Genomic DNA, 16,201 nt, shown 5'->3' with positions numbered 1-16,201 from the left:
AGCCAGTCATTTTTCTCTACTTCTTTTTTTTCTGGTAGAAGTTGCCTTTGCATTTCCAGCCCTCACATTGTACTGTTTATCATTTGTTCTCCTTGGGATTGACGTGTTGCTGGCAAATGTTGTTGGCAGAACCTTTTGAAGATGCTCTCAAGAACCAGTCCTTGGGGCCTGTGTTGAGCAAGGCAGCCTCCGTGGAGTGCATCAGCCCCGTCTCACCCAGAGCCCCAGATGCTAAGATGCTGGAAGAGCTGAAAGCAGAGCCTTGGTACCAAGGGGAGATGAGCAGGAAGGAGGCAGAGGGGCTACTGAAGAGAGATGGAGACTTCCTGGTCAGGAAGAGCACCACCAACCCAGGCTCCTTTGTCCTCACTGGCATGCACAATGGCCAGGCCAAGCACCTGCTGCTCGTGGACCCAGAAGGCACGGTGAGCACAGGGCGGAGTGTGGCCTGCACTGGGCAACCTCCCTCTGACAGTCTACCCTGGGTCACTGCACTGGGGACCACTTTCCCTCCTCTACTCACATATGCCTGCTGAGTCCTGACGGTCACTTCTCCAGGGCCCTGGAGACCAGGCCCAGAGGACTTATGCTTTCAGGCCAGAGCCAGGCTACAGGAGCCCATGGTCAGGACCCCCTGTGCAAGTTACAAAACTTGGAAATCCCCAGGGCCTGGGTGGAAAGGTTTAATTCTCATGTTCTTTAAAATAAATACAAAAACTGAGAAAGTTTTCCTTTCAGATATGTTCATAGTGGACAAAGAAGTACAGGGCTCCTGGGCTTTTAATATTTACCTCAAATATCTCTACAAGTTGAATCACCAGTTTTTATTTGCAGGTTATAAAATGTGATGAAGCAGTAAGTAAGCCTCCTATTAATTAGTCTCTTGCTTTCCCACCCAGAGAAGTAATACCTCATGACAGTGATTTTGGCACTTCCTGGCAGTATAGTTGTGTCTGAATAATTCTATGGGGTTGACTGAATATACCATCTTTCAGTCAATAAATAAATTTGACTTCACCCTGGCACAGTCCAAGAATTACTAAGTTTAATAAATGTAGTTACCTTAGCCTAACCATTGAGTAAATTCCAGGATTGTTGTTTAAAATTTTATTATCCAGTGAAAACAAAGCAGCAGGTAGAGTTATCTCAATAGTGGTTAAGAACATTGCATTTAAAAATAAATTTATTGAAGTGTAGTTGATTCACAGTGTTGTGTTAATTTCTGCTGTACAGCAAAGTGACTTAGTTATGCATATATATATATTCTTTTTCATATTCTTTTCCATTATGATTTATCACAGGATACTGAATATAGTTCCCTGTGCTATACAGTAAGACCTTGCTGTTTATCCATTCTATATATAATAGTTTGCATCTGCTAAACCCAAACTTCTAATCCTTTCCTCCCCAACCTCCCCTTCCCCTTGGCAACCACAAGTCTGTTCCCTATGAAGGACATTGCATTTTTTGATTGACAGGTAGGGATGAAGACAGTCTTCAGTTGAACTTGGACACAATTTAACTGTGTGTGTTTGGGGAAAGAGGCAGTGTTACCTGAGATGATTTGTTGCCTCAGGTGTCTAGACTAAGTTGCCTGCACACCTCAGCTCCCTAGACCTCTGCACCTTCTCTTCTCTTCCATTCTCCAGCTGGGCAACCACTCCCCATGAATGTAACATATATCCAATTCACCTTCTTTCGTTGTGTGGATTTTTTTTGCATATATGCACACCAGGGAAAATACATATTTTGTGTTTGTGTGTTTCAGAAATTTGCAAACAAACATGATGTTATTCCACAAATCATTTCTTTCTTTTTCCCTTCGGTACATGTTTTTAAGATCTGTCAGTAGTGCCTTCCGTATACTGAATTGTTACTTGGGTGGGCCATCTGGGGCTCACTGGATACACCATCTGCACATCACTTCCTGAGCTCTCTTGTGAAACATTGAAAAACTGAAGGTGCTGCAAACCTCGTGCCTGTTTCCCCTGCACCTGGGATGGTCTCTCTGGGGCATATCCCAGGAGTGTTTGATCATAGGGTGTACATATATTTAATGTCATCAGGGGTTGCATCTGCATCCAGAATGGCTGGGCTACTGACATGTGCAGCAGCAGAGTGTGAGGGTCCCACACCCACCCTTTCTCTATCTAGTTTTGCTAATCTGGTGCGGGTGGGGAGTGAAGTGATGTCTCATTGTTTGCTGTGCAATTCTTTGATTGCACTTTAACAGGTTTCTCCATAAATTTTATGTTCCTATCTTTCCTCCATGTTTCTCTTTTAATCTTCTTATTGGGTTTTCTTGAGTTTATTCCAGCAATAGAATCTCCATATGTACTCTCCCACATCTTCACCTATCAGACAGTTTTGTCTGTGACATTCTTCATCAGATAAAAGTCTTTTTTTGGGGAATGTAGCTGAATCCATCAATTTTCCCCTTTATGCTTTATAGTTTTGAGTTTTAAAAGGATTCTCACCTACAAATCACAGATGTACGGTACTCTATATTTTCTCCTACTAGCTTTATTGTTTGTCTTTCACATTTACCTTTCAATTCCAACTGAAGTTACTTTGGAAGATGATATAAGATAGGACCCAACATTTTAAAAATCGCCATGTAGTGAGCCAATTCTCCTGTCACTATTTACCAAATAATTCACCTTTTCTCGTGGTAGTGATGCTCCCTCTATTACACACTAAGTCTCTGTGTCATGGGTCTGTTTCTGGACTCTCAGTTTTGTTCTACTGATTTGACTGTCTGTTTCTCGTGCAAGTTCCATACTGCTTTAGTAATTACAGCCTTAAACTGTCTTAATATCTGGCGGTGTGCGTCCTTCCTCTTGAGTCTCCTTTTTATAAGTTGTCTTAGCTATTCTCTGACCTTTATCCTTTGTACTGATTTTAGATTCAGTTTATCAAGTCACCAAAAATACATGCTGGGGTTTCGATAGGACTTGCACTGAATTTACAGATTAATTTGGGGCGAGCTGACATTTTTCAATATTAAATAATCACCTCCATGAACATGGCATGTCTCCATTTATTTAGTTTTAAGATGTCTTTTGTTAGAATATTAAAATTCTCTCCAGAAAGTTCTTCTGTTTCCATTGTTAGGTTGCTTCCTAGGGATAGTTTTAGTTCTTGTTGTAAGTGGTATGTTATTTTTGATCACTTTTTCTCAGTAGTTGTTGTTGCAGGGAGAGGAAAGTAGTGTGATCTTGAGCCTGGAAATTTTGCTGATTGTGGTCGTTTTACTGGACCAGCGGTCGTTGCCATTGCAAACACTGAGTTTTTTCGCCTGCCTTCCAATCCCAGACATTAGAGGACACCTTTGAGCATTGGCCAGGAGAGGGCGCCCTTGTTCAGCTTCCAACCTGAAGGAATGTTTGAGGTATTGTTCCCTTAAGGATGATGTAAGCTTTTGGTAGATGTCCTTATCAACCTAAAAGACTTCGTTCATTCATTCACTCAACAAATGTGTACTGGATGACTACTAATCCAGGCATTGTTTTTGGCACCTGAGATATGTCCATGAGCCAGTTAAAAGGGCAATCTCTGCTCTCATTACCTATTTATACATATTAATTGACCAACTACTTTTATCATGTATAGGTGTTGAACTTTATCAAATGCTTCTTCAGCAGATTTTGAGATAATACCATGATTTTTTCCCTAAAGTCCATTCATGTGGGAAATTACACAGGTAGATTTTTCTGATGTTGCATCCTGGCATAAACCCTGCTTTGTCTTGACACAGTAATCATGGATTTGGAGTCCTAATATTTCCTTTAGGATTTTTCAGGCACAGTTCATGAGAGAAATCTGTCTTCATTGTCTTTGCTTCCTTCTCTTGTGTGTGCTCGTCTGGTTTGGGTGTCAAGATTATGTGGTTATACACCCCTCTTACAATGATCTAGGCTTACTCAGGTCAGAGGAGACTTCCCCCACCATTTTACTTCAAATAGAATCCCCTAGATACCCCCTATTTCTTTACCCTGATTTATTTTTACCCTTAAGCACTTACCACAAACAAGCACTCGTTTATTTGCTAATTTGTTTATTATTTCGTTTCCCCCACTAGACTATAATCTCCAAGAGGGTAGCAGTCTTGTTCATTGCAGTATTTCCCACCATCTAGAATAGTGCCTGGCACATAGCTGGTGTTCAATAAGCATTAGATAACTGAATACGTAAATCAACCTCAGGCTTTTTTAGGTTAGGAGGTTGAGGACCGAAGAAGGTGACCTGGGGTCACAAGTGAGATTTTCTACACAGACTCAGTCCAGAGTTCTTTCCATTTGCATTGGCTACCTATTAAATTAGTTGTAGTTATCTAAAGGAAAATAGGAGGGAAATAGAAATCCTATGAGAATATGAATATTTCAGTTGAAAATTTTAAGTATTTTTTTAAAGTTAAAATTTAGCTAAATTATACCCTCTTATAGATCAAAGACGATTAGTTTTTTTGTTCACTCAGTTCTTATAGACAAAAAGATGATTTACAGAAGATACGTACTACTACTAATATATTATACATTCATGAACCAGTATCAAGATAATGTAGAAGACAAGGAGGACGTGAAGTTAGACCAGGTGTCTGAGCAAGCCCAAACACCACAAGCTGTGCTGTCTCTACAGCTTTAATTTTGTAGGAGAAATTTGCAGTATGGTTGAGAAAATCTGTAAATCACACCTACTAATAACTGTTCTTTTGGGGGGCTTTTTGTGGGATCTGATTATCTAGCTTAATTGATCTTATGGAGGACAGCTTTAGCTGAAAAAGAAAATGGAAATGAAAGACTTAATTAAAAACGTAATGTCACTTCCTTGCTGTGAGGACACCAAAATAGACGATGAACACATTCTCTTCAATATTTATTCATCTGATTTTCATGGTAATTGGTTGGTCCCTGACTATAAAGGCGGAAACTTGGCAGAACAGATTACTCAGATAAATAAGGATGCAAAACAGTTCTACGTCTAAATTTACTCCAGAGTATACCAACCTATGTGCCTTCCCACTGTGCACTGATTGTTCAAGACGAGGGCGCCTGGGCGTGCTGGAAATGTGGGTGACAAGGATCACTGTGGCAGGGTTTCTGAGCTCCTGCAGAGGTGCTGAGGCTACCAACCCTAGATAACAGCAGCTGAAAAGAAGCCGGCGAGTGGGTCTGTAGGAACAGCCTCAGATATGGAGTCTGGTGCACTTTTTTTTCTTTTCAACATCTTTCAGAATCATTTAGTCAGCCCTCTGTGTCTAAAATTATTCCCTGAGTCATTTATCATTGATTCATCACTTTGGCCTTGAAGGGCCAGCAAAGTGATGTGGGCACTGTGGTTGCATTTGAACAAGCTACGGCTGCACGTTGCTGGGTATTCCATAGGCTTCGTCAACGTGGTCGCAGGTTATGGCATGTTTGAGAGCGTGTACAGGGGCTTTTGCATTCCTGAACTCACCAAACCATGACAACCATCCAACATCCACATTTATCAGGTTTTTATTTTCTTCTCAGGGTAATTAAGAAAACAAAAAGCCCCCTGATCCCTCCACTTAATAAAGTCCTGTTGTTATTTTGAAATTCCCTTTGTACCAGTCAGTCTAACCTGTGCTGCCGTAACAAATAAGGGACTCCCTTCTCCAACAATGAGAAACCTGACTCCCATTATTCTTAATGTTTTTACCTATTTGATGAACTTCCTTGTATGTGGAAACCTTCCTCATCAAGCCTGGATTTCGACTCCTCTGCCCAACTGTCCCCACATGGGTTCCCTCCTCACCCTGTTCATGTTTTGACACCCACACTGCTCGATCCTCCTACATACATGCCCTCCCCCTCCTTGGCTGTGACTTCCATGGTGGGCTGCCCAACCTTCTCCTTGGCATGGATGCTTCTGACACCCTGTGCCAGTCCAACCATCCATCCAGCCCTTGGGCATACCCACTCTGCCCGCATTCTGGGATGCCATTTGGGGCCATTGTGGCTACATGACCCCCACATCACAGACACCTGTCTTCTTGGCATTTGGACTTTTTGTTCACTTAGGAAGGAAAAGGAGAGGAAAGGAAGGGGAAGAGGAGCTTTGCAAAGTATTTCATAACAGATCCTGGGCCTCCTATCATTCCTAGTATAACTACCTTAGCACGCATCCCTACCAATAAGGACATTAAAACAACAACAACATGTCATTGTTATAGCCAACAAAAACCAAAACTAATTACTAAACATACTCAAAATTTCCTGATTATCTCAAAGATATTCTTTTTATAGTAAGTTTGTTGGAATCAGAATCCATAGATGGTCCATCCACATCATGCATTTCATTATGTCTCTTAAGATTTGCACTCCGTAGAAGCTTTCTTTCTGTTTCCCTCTACACCTTGATTTGTTTGGTGAACTGGACATTTGTCTGTAGAATTTCCCATGTAGTGATTTGTGTCCTTGCTTTCTTGTGGCATTATTTAACTTGTTTCTTGTCTCTTGTATTATCTATGAACTGGTAAACATAAAGATCTTTAAAAACAGCTCTGTTGGGATAGAATTTACATAATACACACTTGAAGTGTACAATTCTGTGGTTTTTAGTATATTCGCAGATACGAGCATCCATCATCACCGTCCATTTTGGAATATTTTCATGCTGTACCATTTAGCTATCACCTCCCTATCCTCCCATCCCGCAGCCCTAGGAACCACTCAGCTATTTTCTGTCTCTATAGATTATCCAATTCTGGACATATGTATGAATAGAATTATATAATATGTGGACTTTTGACTAACTTCTTTCACTTAACATAATGTTTTAAAGGCTTACCCATGCTGTAATATGTGTGAGCACTCCATTCCTTTTTATGGATGAATAATATTCCATTTTTGGACATACCACATTTTATGATCAGTCTGTTGATGGGCACTTGGCTATTGTGAATAATGCAGCTATAAATGGTATGTACAAGTTTTTGCATGGACATATGTTTCATTTCTCTTGGATATATATCTAAGAGTGGGATTGCTAGGTCAAATGGTAACTCTATAATTTGTCTCTTGATGAAATGCCAGACGGTTTTCCAAAGCAGCTATACCATTTTACATTCCAACCAGCAGTGTATAAGGGTTACAATTCCTCTATATCATCACCAACACTTGTTATTATCTGACTTTTTGATTCTAGACATACTAGTGGATGTAAAGTGGTATACATTTGTGCTTTTGATTTGCATTTTCCTTGATGACTAATGAGGTTGAGTGTTTTTTCATGTGCTTATTGGCCATGTGTGTATCTTCTTTGGAGAAATGTCTATTCAGATCCTTTGCCTACTTTTTCTTCCTTTTCTTTTTTTTTCTCTTCACTTTTTATTGTGGTAAAATATATGTAATATAAAATTTACCATCTTAACTACTTTTTGAGTGTACAGTTCAATGATATTAAGTATGTTTATACAGTTAGGCAACCACCACCGCCATCCATCTCCAGAACCCTTCTCATCTTTCAAACCTGAAACTTTATACCTATTGAACAATAACTTCCCATTCCCAACCCCCAGTCCCTGGCATCTACCATTTTACTTTCTGTAACTATGATTTTGACTACTCTAAGTATACCTCATATAAGTGGAATCATACAGTATTTGTCTTTTTGTAATTGGTTTATTTCACTTAGCACAATGCCCTCAGGTTTCATCCACATTGTAGAATGTGTCAGAATTTCCTTCCTTTTTAAGGCTAAACAATATTCCATTATATGTATGTATCACATTGTATCGCATTTTGCTTATCCATTCATCAGTGGATGGATATTTGGGTTGCTTCCATGTTTTAGCTGTTGTGAAAAATGATGCTATGAACATGGGTATGCAAATATCTCTTCCAGACCCCACTTTCGACTTTTATAGTATATATCCAAAGGTGGATTTGCTGGATCATATGGTAATTCATTTGTAATATTTTCTTGAGAAACCATCATATTTTTTCCACAGTGGCTGCACCATTTTACATTCCCACCAGCAGTGTACAAGGGTACCAATTTCTACACATCCTCTGCAACACTTATTTTCTATTTTCTTTTCTTTTTTTTTTTTTTTGCTGTATGCAGGCCTCCCGCTGTTGTGGCCTCTCCAGTTGCGGAGCACAGGCTCCAGACGCGCAGGCTCAGCGGCCATGGCTCACGAGCCTAGCCGCTCCGCAGCATGTGGGATCTTCCTGGACCGGGGCATGAACCCGTGTGCCCTGCATCGGCAGGCGGACTCTCAACCATTGCTCCACGAGGGAAGCCCTCTATTTTCTTGATAGTAGCCATCCTAATGGATGTGAGATGGTATTTCATTGTAGTTTTGATTTGCATTTCTCTAATCAGTTTTGTTGGTCTCTTTATATTCATCCTTATTAGAGTTCATTGAGCTTTTTGGACGTTTATACTCATGTATTTAATCAGATTTGGAAAATTTCTGTCATTATTTCTTCAAGTACTATGTCTTTCTCTTTTTACTCTCTTCTCCCTCTAGCATTCTAGCAATGCATATGTTGATCTATTTTATGGTATCCCACAGGTCCTTTAGGCTCTGTTCACTTTTCTTCAATCTTTTTTCCTTCTGTTCCTGGGACTCAAAAATTTCAATTGTCCTATCTTCAAGCTCCCTGATTCTTTCTTCTGTCTTGTGCTTTTCCACTCCAGAGTTTCAGTTTGGTTCCTATTTAGGTTTTCTAAATAGGTTTTATTGATGTTTCTATTATTTTCGTACATCATTTTCTTGACTTTCTCCACATCTTTATTTAGTTCTTTGAGCATCTTCAAGGCACCTTCAAGTTATTTTAAAGTCTTTTTCATGAATATTTATCCCTCTGTTTTTTCTAAGAGTTTTATAGTGTTAGCTTTTCCATTTAGGCTTTTGGTCCATTTTGAGTTAATTTGTATATTTGGAGTGAGGCAATGTTTCGATTTTATTATTTTACAGGTGGATATCCAGTTTTCTTAGCATCATTTGTTGAAAAGACTATTCTTTCCCCCATTGAATATGTTTGGCATTGCTGAAAATCGATTGACCATATATGTATGGGTGTATTTCTGCATCTCAATTCCATTCTGTTGATCCCTATGTCTACCTTTGTGGCAGTACCACATTGCCTTGATTACTGTTGCTTAGTAGTAAGTTTTTAAGTCAAAGAGAGTGAGTCCTCTGACTTTGTTCTTTTTCAGGATCGTTTTAGCTATTCAGGGAACCTCTCAATTTTATATACATTTTAGAAACAGCTTGTCAATTTTTACAAAGAAGTCAGATGGGTTTCTTATAGGAATTGTGTTGAATGTACAGATCAACTGGGGGATAGAGAGTATTGCCATCTTAACAATGCTGTCTTCTGTCCATTAACATGGGATGTTTTCCCACTTATCTAGATCTTCTTTAATTTCTTTTGACAATGTTTTTTTAGTTTTCAGAGTGTAAGTTTTCCACTTACTTTGTTAAATTTATTCCTCTCTATATATTTGTTTCTTGGATGCACTCATGAATGCAATTGTTTTCTCAATTTCATTCTCATTGTGTTCTTTGCAAGTACATAACTACAATTAATTGTTTCTATTAATCTTATACGTGCAAACTAGCTGAACTCATTTATTAGTTCTAATAGTAGTTTTTAGTGATTCCTTAGTGTTTTCTACATATAAGATCATATTATCTGTGAATAGAGATAGTTTGCTTCTTTCAAATCTGGATGCATTTTATTTCTTTTTACTGACTATTTGCCCTGGCTAGAACATCCAATAGAATAATAGAAGTGGCAAGAGTGGTCGTCTTTATCTTTTTACTTATCTTAAGGGGAAAGCATCCAATCTTTCACCATTAGGTATGATGCTGTGAGTTTTTGTGGATGTCCTTTATCAGGTTAAGTAAATTTCCTTCTACTTTTTTGAGTATCTTTTAACATGAAAAAGTGTTGGATTTTGTCAAATGCTCTTTATGTGCCTATTGAAATAATTATGTGATTTTTGTTTTTTATTCTATTGATATGTTCAACTCCATCAATTGGTTTTCAGATGTTAAACCAACCTTGCATTCCTGGAATAAATTCTGCTTGGTCATAGTGTATAATTATTTTTATACGTTTCTGGATTTGGTTTGCTAGTACTTTTTGTTGAGGATTTTTTGCATCCATATTCATAAGAGATATTAGTCTGTAGTTCTCTTTTCTTGTAGTTTCTTTGTCTGGTTTTGGTATCAGGGTACTACTGGCCTCATTGATTGAATTTGGAAGTATTCCCTCATCTTCTACTTTTGGAAGAAATTCCAAAGAATTTATATAAATTTTTCTTTAAACATTTGATAGAATTCAGCAGTGAAGCTATCTGGTCCTGGGCTTTTCTTTTGGGGTACTTCTGTTTACTGCTTAATATCTTCACTTGTTATAGGTGTATTCAGATTTTGTATTTCTTCTTGAGTCAGTTTTGATAGTTTGTGTCTTTCTAAGAATTTGTCCATTTCACCTAATATCAAATTGGTTGGCATAAAATTTTCCATGGTATTCTTTTATAATCTTTTTTATTTTTATAATGTGGGGAAAATGTTCCCCTTTTCATTTCTAAGTATAGTAGTTTGAGTCTTCTTTGTTTTTTAATTTGGTCAATCTACCTAAAGTTTTGTCAAGTTTGTTGACATTTTCAAAGAACCAACTTTTGGTTTCATTGATTTTTTTTCTATTGTTTCTCTATTCTCCATTTTGTTTATCTCTGCTTTAATCTTTATGATTTTCTTTCTTCTGCTTGCCTTAAATTTAGTATACTCTTCTTTTTTTCAGGGTCTTTAAGTGAGGGGTTATATTATTGATTTGAGATTTTTTCTGTCTTAAAATAGACATTTACAGCTATAAATTTCTTAAGTATAGCTGTAGTTCATAAGTTTGGTCTGTTGTGTCTTTGTTTTCATTTATTTATTTATTTTTTTAACATCTTTATTGGGGTATAATTGCTTTACAATGGTGTGTTAGTTTCTGCTTTATAACAAAGTGAATCAGTCATACATAAACATATGTTCCCATATGTCTTCCCTGTTGCGTCTCCCTCCCTCCCACCCTCCCTATCCCACCCCTCCAGGCTGTCACAAAGCACCAAGCCAATATCCCTGTGCCATGCGGCTGCTTCCCACTAGCTATCTACCTTACTACGTTTGTTAGTGTGTATATGCCCATGACTCTCTCTCGCCCTGTCACAGCTCACCCTTCCCCCTCCCCATAACCTCAAGTCCGTTCTCTAGGAGGTCTGTGTCTTTATTCCTGCTTTACCCCTAGGTTCTTCATGACATTTTTTTTCTTAAATTCCATATATATGTGTTAGCATACGGTATTTGTCTTTTTCTTTCTGACTTACTTCACTCTGTATGACAGACTCTAGGTCTATCCACCTCATTACAAATAGCTCAATTTCGTTTCTTTTTATGGCTGAGTAATATTCCATTGTATATATGTGCCACATCTTCTTTATCCATTCATCCGATGACGGGCACTTAGGTTGTTTCCATCTCCGGGCTATTGTAAATAGAGCTGCAATGAACATTTTGGTACATGACTCTTTTTGAATTTTGGTTTTCTCAGGGTATATGCCCAGTAGTGGGATTGCTGGGTCATATGGTAGTTCTATTTGTAGTTTTTGAAGGAACCTCCATACTGTTCTCCATAGTGGCTGAACCAATTCACATTCCCACCAGCAGTGCAAGAGTGTTCCCTTTTCTCCACACCCTCTCCAGCATTTATTGTTTCTAGATTTTTTGATGCTGGCCATTCTGACTGGTGTGAGATGATATCTCATTGTAGTTTTGATTTGCATTTCTCTAATGATTAATGATGTTGAGCATTCTTTCATGTGTTTGTTGGCAGTCTGTATATCTTCTTTGGAGAAATGTCTATTTAGGTCTTCTGCCCATTTTTGGATTGGGTTGTTTGTTTTCTTGTTATTGAGCTGCATGAGCTGCTTGTAAATTTTGGAGATTAATCCTTTGTCGGTTGCTTCATTTGCAAGTATTTTCTCCCATTCTGAGGGTTGTCTTTTGGTCTTGTTTATGGTTTCCTTTGCTGTGCAAAAGCTTTGAAGTTTCATTAGGTCCCATTTGTTTATTTTTGTTTTCATTTCCATTACTCTAGGAGGTGGGTCAGAAAGGATCTTGCTGTGATTTATGTCATAGAGTGTTCTGCCTATGTTTTCCTCTAAGAGTTTGATAGTTTCTGGCCTTACATTTAGGTCTTTAATCCATTTTGAGCTTATTTTTGTGTATGGTGTTAGGGAGTGATCTAATCTCATACTTTTACATGTACCTGTCAAGTTTTCCCAGCACCACTTATTGAAGAGGCTGTCCTTTCTCCATTGTACATTACTGCCACCTTTATCAAAGATAAGGTGTCCATATGTGCATGGGTTTATCTCTGGGCTTTCTATCCTGTTCCATGGATCTATCTTTCTGTTTTTGTGCCAGTACCATACCGTCTTGATAACTGTAGCTTTGTAGTATAGTCTGAAGTCAGGGAGCCTGATTCCTCCAGTTCCTTCTTTCGTTCTCAAGATTGCTTTGGCTATTCGGGGTCTTTTGTGTTTCCATACAAATTGTGAAATTTTTTGTTCTAGTTCTGTGAAAAATGCCAGTGGTAGTTTGATAGGGATTGCATTGAATCTATAGATTGCTTTGGGTAGTAGAGTCATTTTCACAATGTTGATTCTTCCAATCCAAGAACATGGTATATCTCTCCATCTATTTGTATCACCTTTAATTTCTTTCATCAGTGTCTTATAATTTTCTGCATACAGGTCTTTTGTCTCCTTAGGTAGGTTTATTCCTAGATATTTTATTCTTTTTGTTGCAATGGTAAATGGGAGTGTTTTCTTGATTTCACTTTCAGATTTTTCATCATTAGTATATAGGAATGCCAGAGATTTCTGTGCATTAATTTTGTATCCTGCCACTTTACCAAATTCATTGATTAGCTCTAGTAGTTTTCTGGTAGCATCTTTAGGGTTCTCTATGTATAGGATCATGTCATCTGCAAACAGTGACAGCTTTACTTCTTCTTTTCCGATTTGGATTCCTTTTATTTCCTTTTCTTCTCTGATTGCTGTGGCTAAAACTTCCAAAACAATGTTGAATAATAGTGGTGAGAGTGGGCAACCTTGTCTTGTTCCTGATCTTAGTGGAAATGCTTTCAGTTTTTCACCATTGAGGATGATGTTTGCTGTGGGCTTGTCATATATGGCCTTTATTATGTTGAGGAAAGTTCCCTCTATGCCTACTTTCTGCAGGGTTTTTATCATAAATGGGTGTTGAATTTTGTCAAAAGCTTTTTCTGCATCTATTGAGATGATCATATGGTTTTTCTCCTTCAATTTGTTAATATGGTTTATCACATTGATAGATTTGCATATATTGAAGAATCCTTGCATTCCTGGAATAAACCCCACTTGATCATGGTGTATGATCCTTTTAATGTGCTGTTGGATTCTGTTTGCTAGTATTTTGTTGAGGATTTTTGCATCTATGTTCATCAGTGATATTGGCCTGTAGTTTTCTTTCTTTGTGACATCCTTGTCTGGTTTTGGTATCAAGGTGATGGTGGCCTTGTAGAAGGAGTTTGGGAGTGGTCCTCCCTCTGCTATATTTTGGAAGAGTTTGAGAAGGATAGGTGTTAGCTCTTCTCTAAATGTTTGATAGAATTCACCTGTAAAGCCATCTGGTCCTGGGCTTTTCTTTGTTGGAAGGTTTTTAATCACAGTTTCAATTTCAGTGCTTGTGATTGGTCTGTTCATATTTTCTATTTCTTCCTGATTCAGTCTTGGCAGGTTGTGCATTTCTAAGAATTTGTCCATTTCTTCCAGATTGTCCATTTTATTGGCATAGAGTTGCTTGTAGTAATCTCTCATGATCTCTTTTATCTCTGCAGTGTCAGTTGTTACCTCTCCTTTTTCATTTCTAATTCTATTGATTTGAGTCTTCTCCCTTTTTTTCTTGATGAGTCTGGCTAGTGGTTTATCTATTTTGTTTATCTTCTCAAAGAACCAGCTTTTAGTTTTATTGATCTTTGCTATTGTTTCCTTCATTTCTTTTTCATTTATTTCTGATCTGATTTTTATGATTTCTTTCCTTCTGCTAGCTTTGGGGTATTTTTGTTCTTCTTTCTCTAATTGCTTGAGGTGCAAGGTTAGGTTGTTTATTCGAGATGTTTCCTGCTTCTTAAGGTGGGCTTGTATTGCTATAAACTTCCCCCTTAGAACTGCTTTTGCTGCATCCCACAGGTTTTGGGTCGTTGTGTCTCCATTGTCATTTGTTTCTAGGTATTTTTTGATTTCCTCTTTGATTTCTTCAGTGATATCTTCATTATTAAGTAGTGTTTTGTTTAGCCTCCATGTGTTTGTATTTTTTACAGATCTTTTCCTGTAATTGATATCTAGTCTCATGGCGTTGTGGTCAGAAAAGATACTTGATACAATTTCAATTTTCTTAAATTTACCAAGGCTTGATTTGTGACCTAAGATATGATCTATCCTGGAGAATGTTCCATGAGCACTTGAGAAAAATGTGTATTCTGTTGTTTTTGGATGGAGTGTCCTATAAATATCAATTAAGTCCATCTTGTTTAATGTATCATTTAAAGCTTGTGTTTCCTTATTTATTTTCATTTTGGATGATCTGTCCATGGGTGAAAGTGGGGTGTTTAAGTCCCCTACTATGAATGTGTTACTGTCGATTTCCCCTTTTATGGCTGTTAGTATTTGCCTTATGTATTGAGGTGCTCCTATGTTGGGTGCATAAATATTTACAATTGTTATATCTTCTTCTTTGATCGATCCCTTGATCATTATGTAGTGTCCTTCTTTGTCTCTTTTAATAGTCCTTATTTTAAAGTCTATTTTGTCTGATATGAGAATTGCTACTCCAGCTTTCTTTTGGCTTCCATTTGCATGGAATATCTTTTTCCATCCCCTTACTTTCAGTCTGTATGTGTCTCTAGGTCTGAAGTGGGTCTCTTGTAGACAGCATATATAAGGGTCTTGTTTTTGTATCCATTCAGCTAATCTGTGTCTTTTGGTGGGAGCATTTAGTCCATTTACATTTAAGGTAATTATCGATATGTATGCTCCTATTCCCATTTTCTAAATTGTTTTGGGTTCGTTATTATAGGTCTTTTCCTTCTCTTGTGTTTCTTGCCTAGAAAAGATCCTTTAGCATTTGTTGTAAAGCTGGTTTGGTGGTGCTGAACTCTCTCAGCTTTTGCTTGTCTGTAAAGGTTTTAATTTCTCCATCAAATCTGAATGAGATCCTTGCTGGGTAGAGTAGTCTTGGCTGCATGTTTTTCTCCTTCATCACTTTCAGTATGTCCTGCCACTCCCTTCTGGCTTGTAGGGTTTCTGCTGAGAGATCAGCTGTTAACCTTATGGGGATTCCGTTATGTGTTATTTGTTGTTTTTCCCTTGCTGCTTTTAATATGCTTTCTTTGTATTTAATTTTTGACAGTTTGATTAATATGTGTCTTGGCGTATTTCTCCTTGTATTTATCTTGTATGGGACTCTCTGTGCTTCCTGGACTTGATTAACTATTTCCTTTCCCATGTTAGGGAAGTTTTCAACTATAATCTCTTCAAATATTTTCTCAGTCCCTTTCTTTTTCTCTTCTTCTTCTGGAACCCCTATAATTCGAATGTTGGTGCGTTTAATGTTGTCCCAGAGGTCTCTGAGACTGTCCTCAGTTCTTTTCATTCTTTTTTCTTTATTCTGCTCTGCAGTAGTTATTTCCACTATTTTATCTTCCAGGTCACTTATCCGTTCTTCTGCCTCAGTTATTCTGCTATTGATCCCATCTAGAGTACTTTTAATTTCATTTATTGTGTTGTTCATCGTTGCTTGTTTCATCTTTAGTTCTTCTAGGTCCTTGTTAACTGATTCTTGCATTTTGTCCAATCTATTGTCCATTCTATCTCCAAGATTTCGGATCAACCTTACTATCATTATTCTGAATTCTCTTTCAGGTAGACTGCCTATTTCCTCTTCATTTGTTAGGTCTGGTGCATTTTTATCTTGCTCCTTTATCTGCTGTGTGTTTTTCTGTCTTCTCATTTTGCTTATCTTACTGTGTTTGGGGTCTCCTTTTTGCAGGCTGCAGGTTCGTAGTTCCTCCTGTTTTTGATGTCTGTCTCCAGTGGCTAAGGTTGGTTCAGTGGGTTGTGTAGGCTTCCT

At 38.0% G+C, this 16,201-nt stretch overlaps 1 protein-coding gene across 1 annotated transcript in view; it reads left to right on the top strand.

Annotated features, from left to right (window-relative positions):
• The window catches only part of SHC3 (SHC adaptor protein 3), a gene marked incomplete at both ends in the record, with an annotated part of 148,895 nt that overhangs the window by 119,340 nt on the left and 13,354 nt on the right, over positions 1–16,201 (top strand). The window contains one exon of the mRNA XM_082841960.1: positions 130–425. Within this exon, the coding sequence (XP_082698086.1) occupies positions 130–425 (296 nt within the window). The remainder of the gene's footprint in view (positions 1–129; positions 426–16,201) is intronic.

This window comes from Leucopleurus acutus (genome assembly GCF_964270905.1).
Source record: "Leucopleurus acutus genome assembly, chromosome: 7".
In the NCBI taxonomy this organism is placed as follows: Eukaryota; Metazoa; Chordata; class Mammalia; order Artiodactyla; family Delphinidae; genus Leucopleurus; species Leucopleurus acutus.
This window is presented reverse-complemented; position numbering and strand designations above follow the sequence as displayed.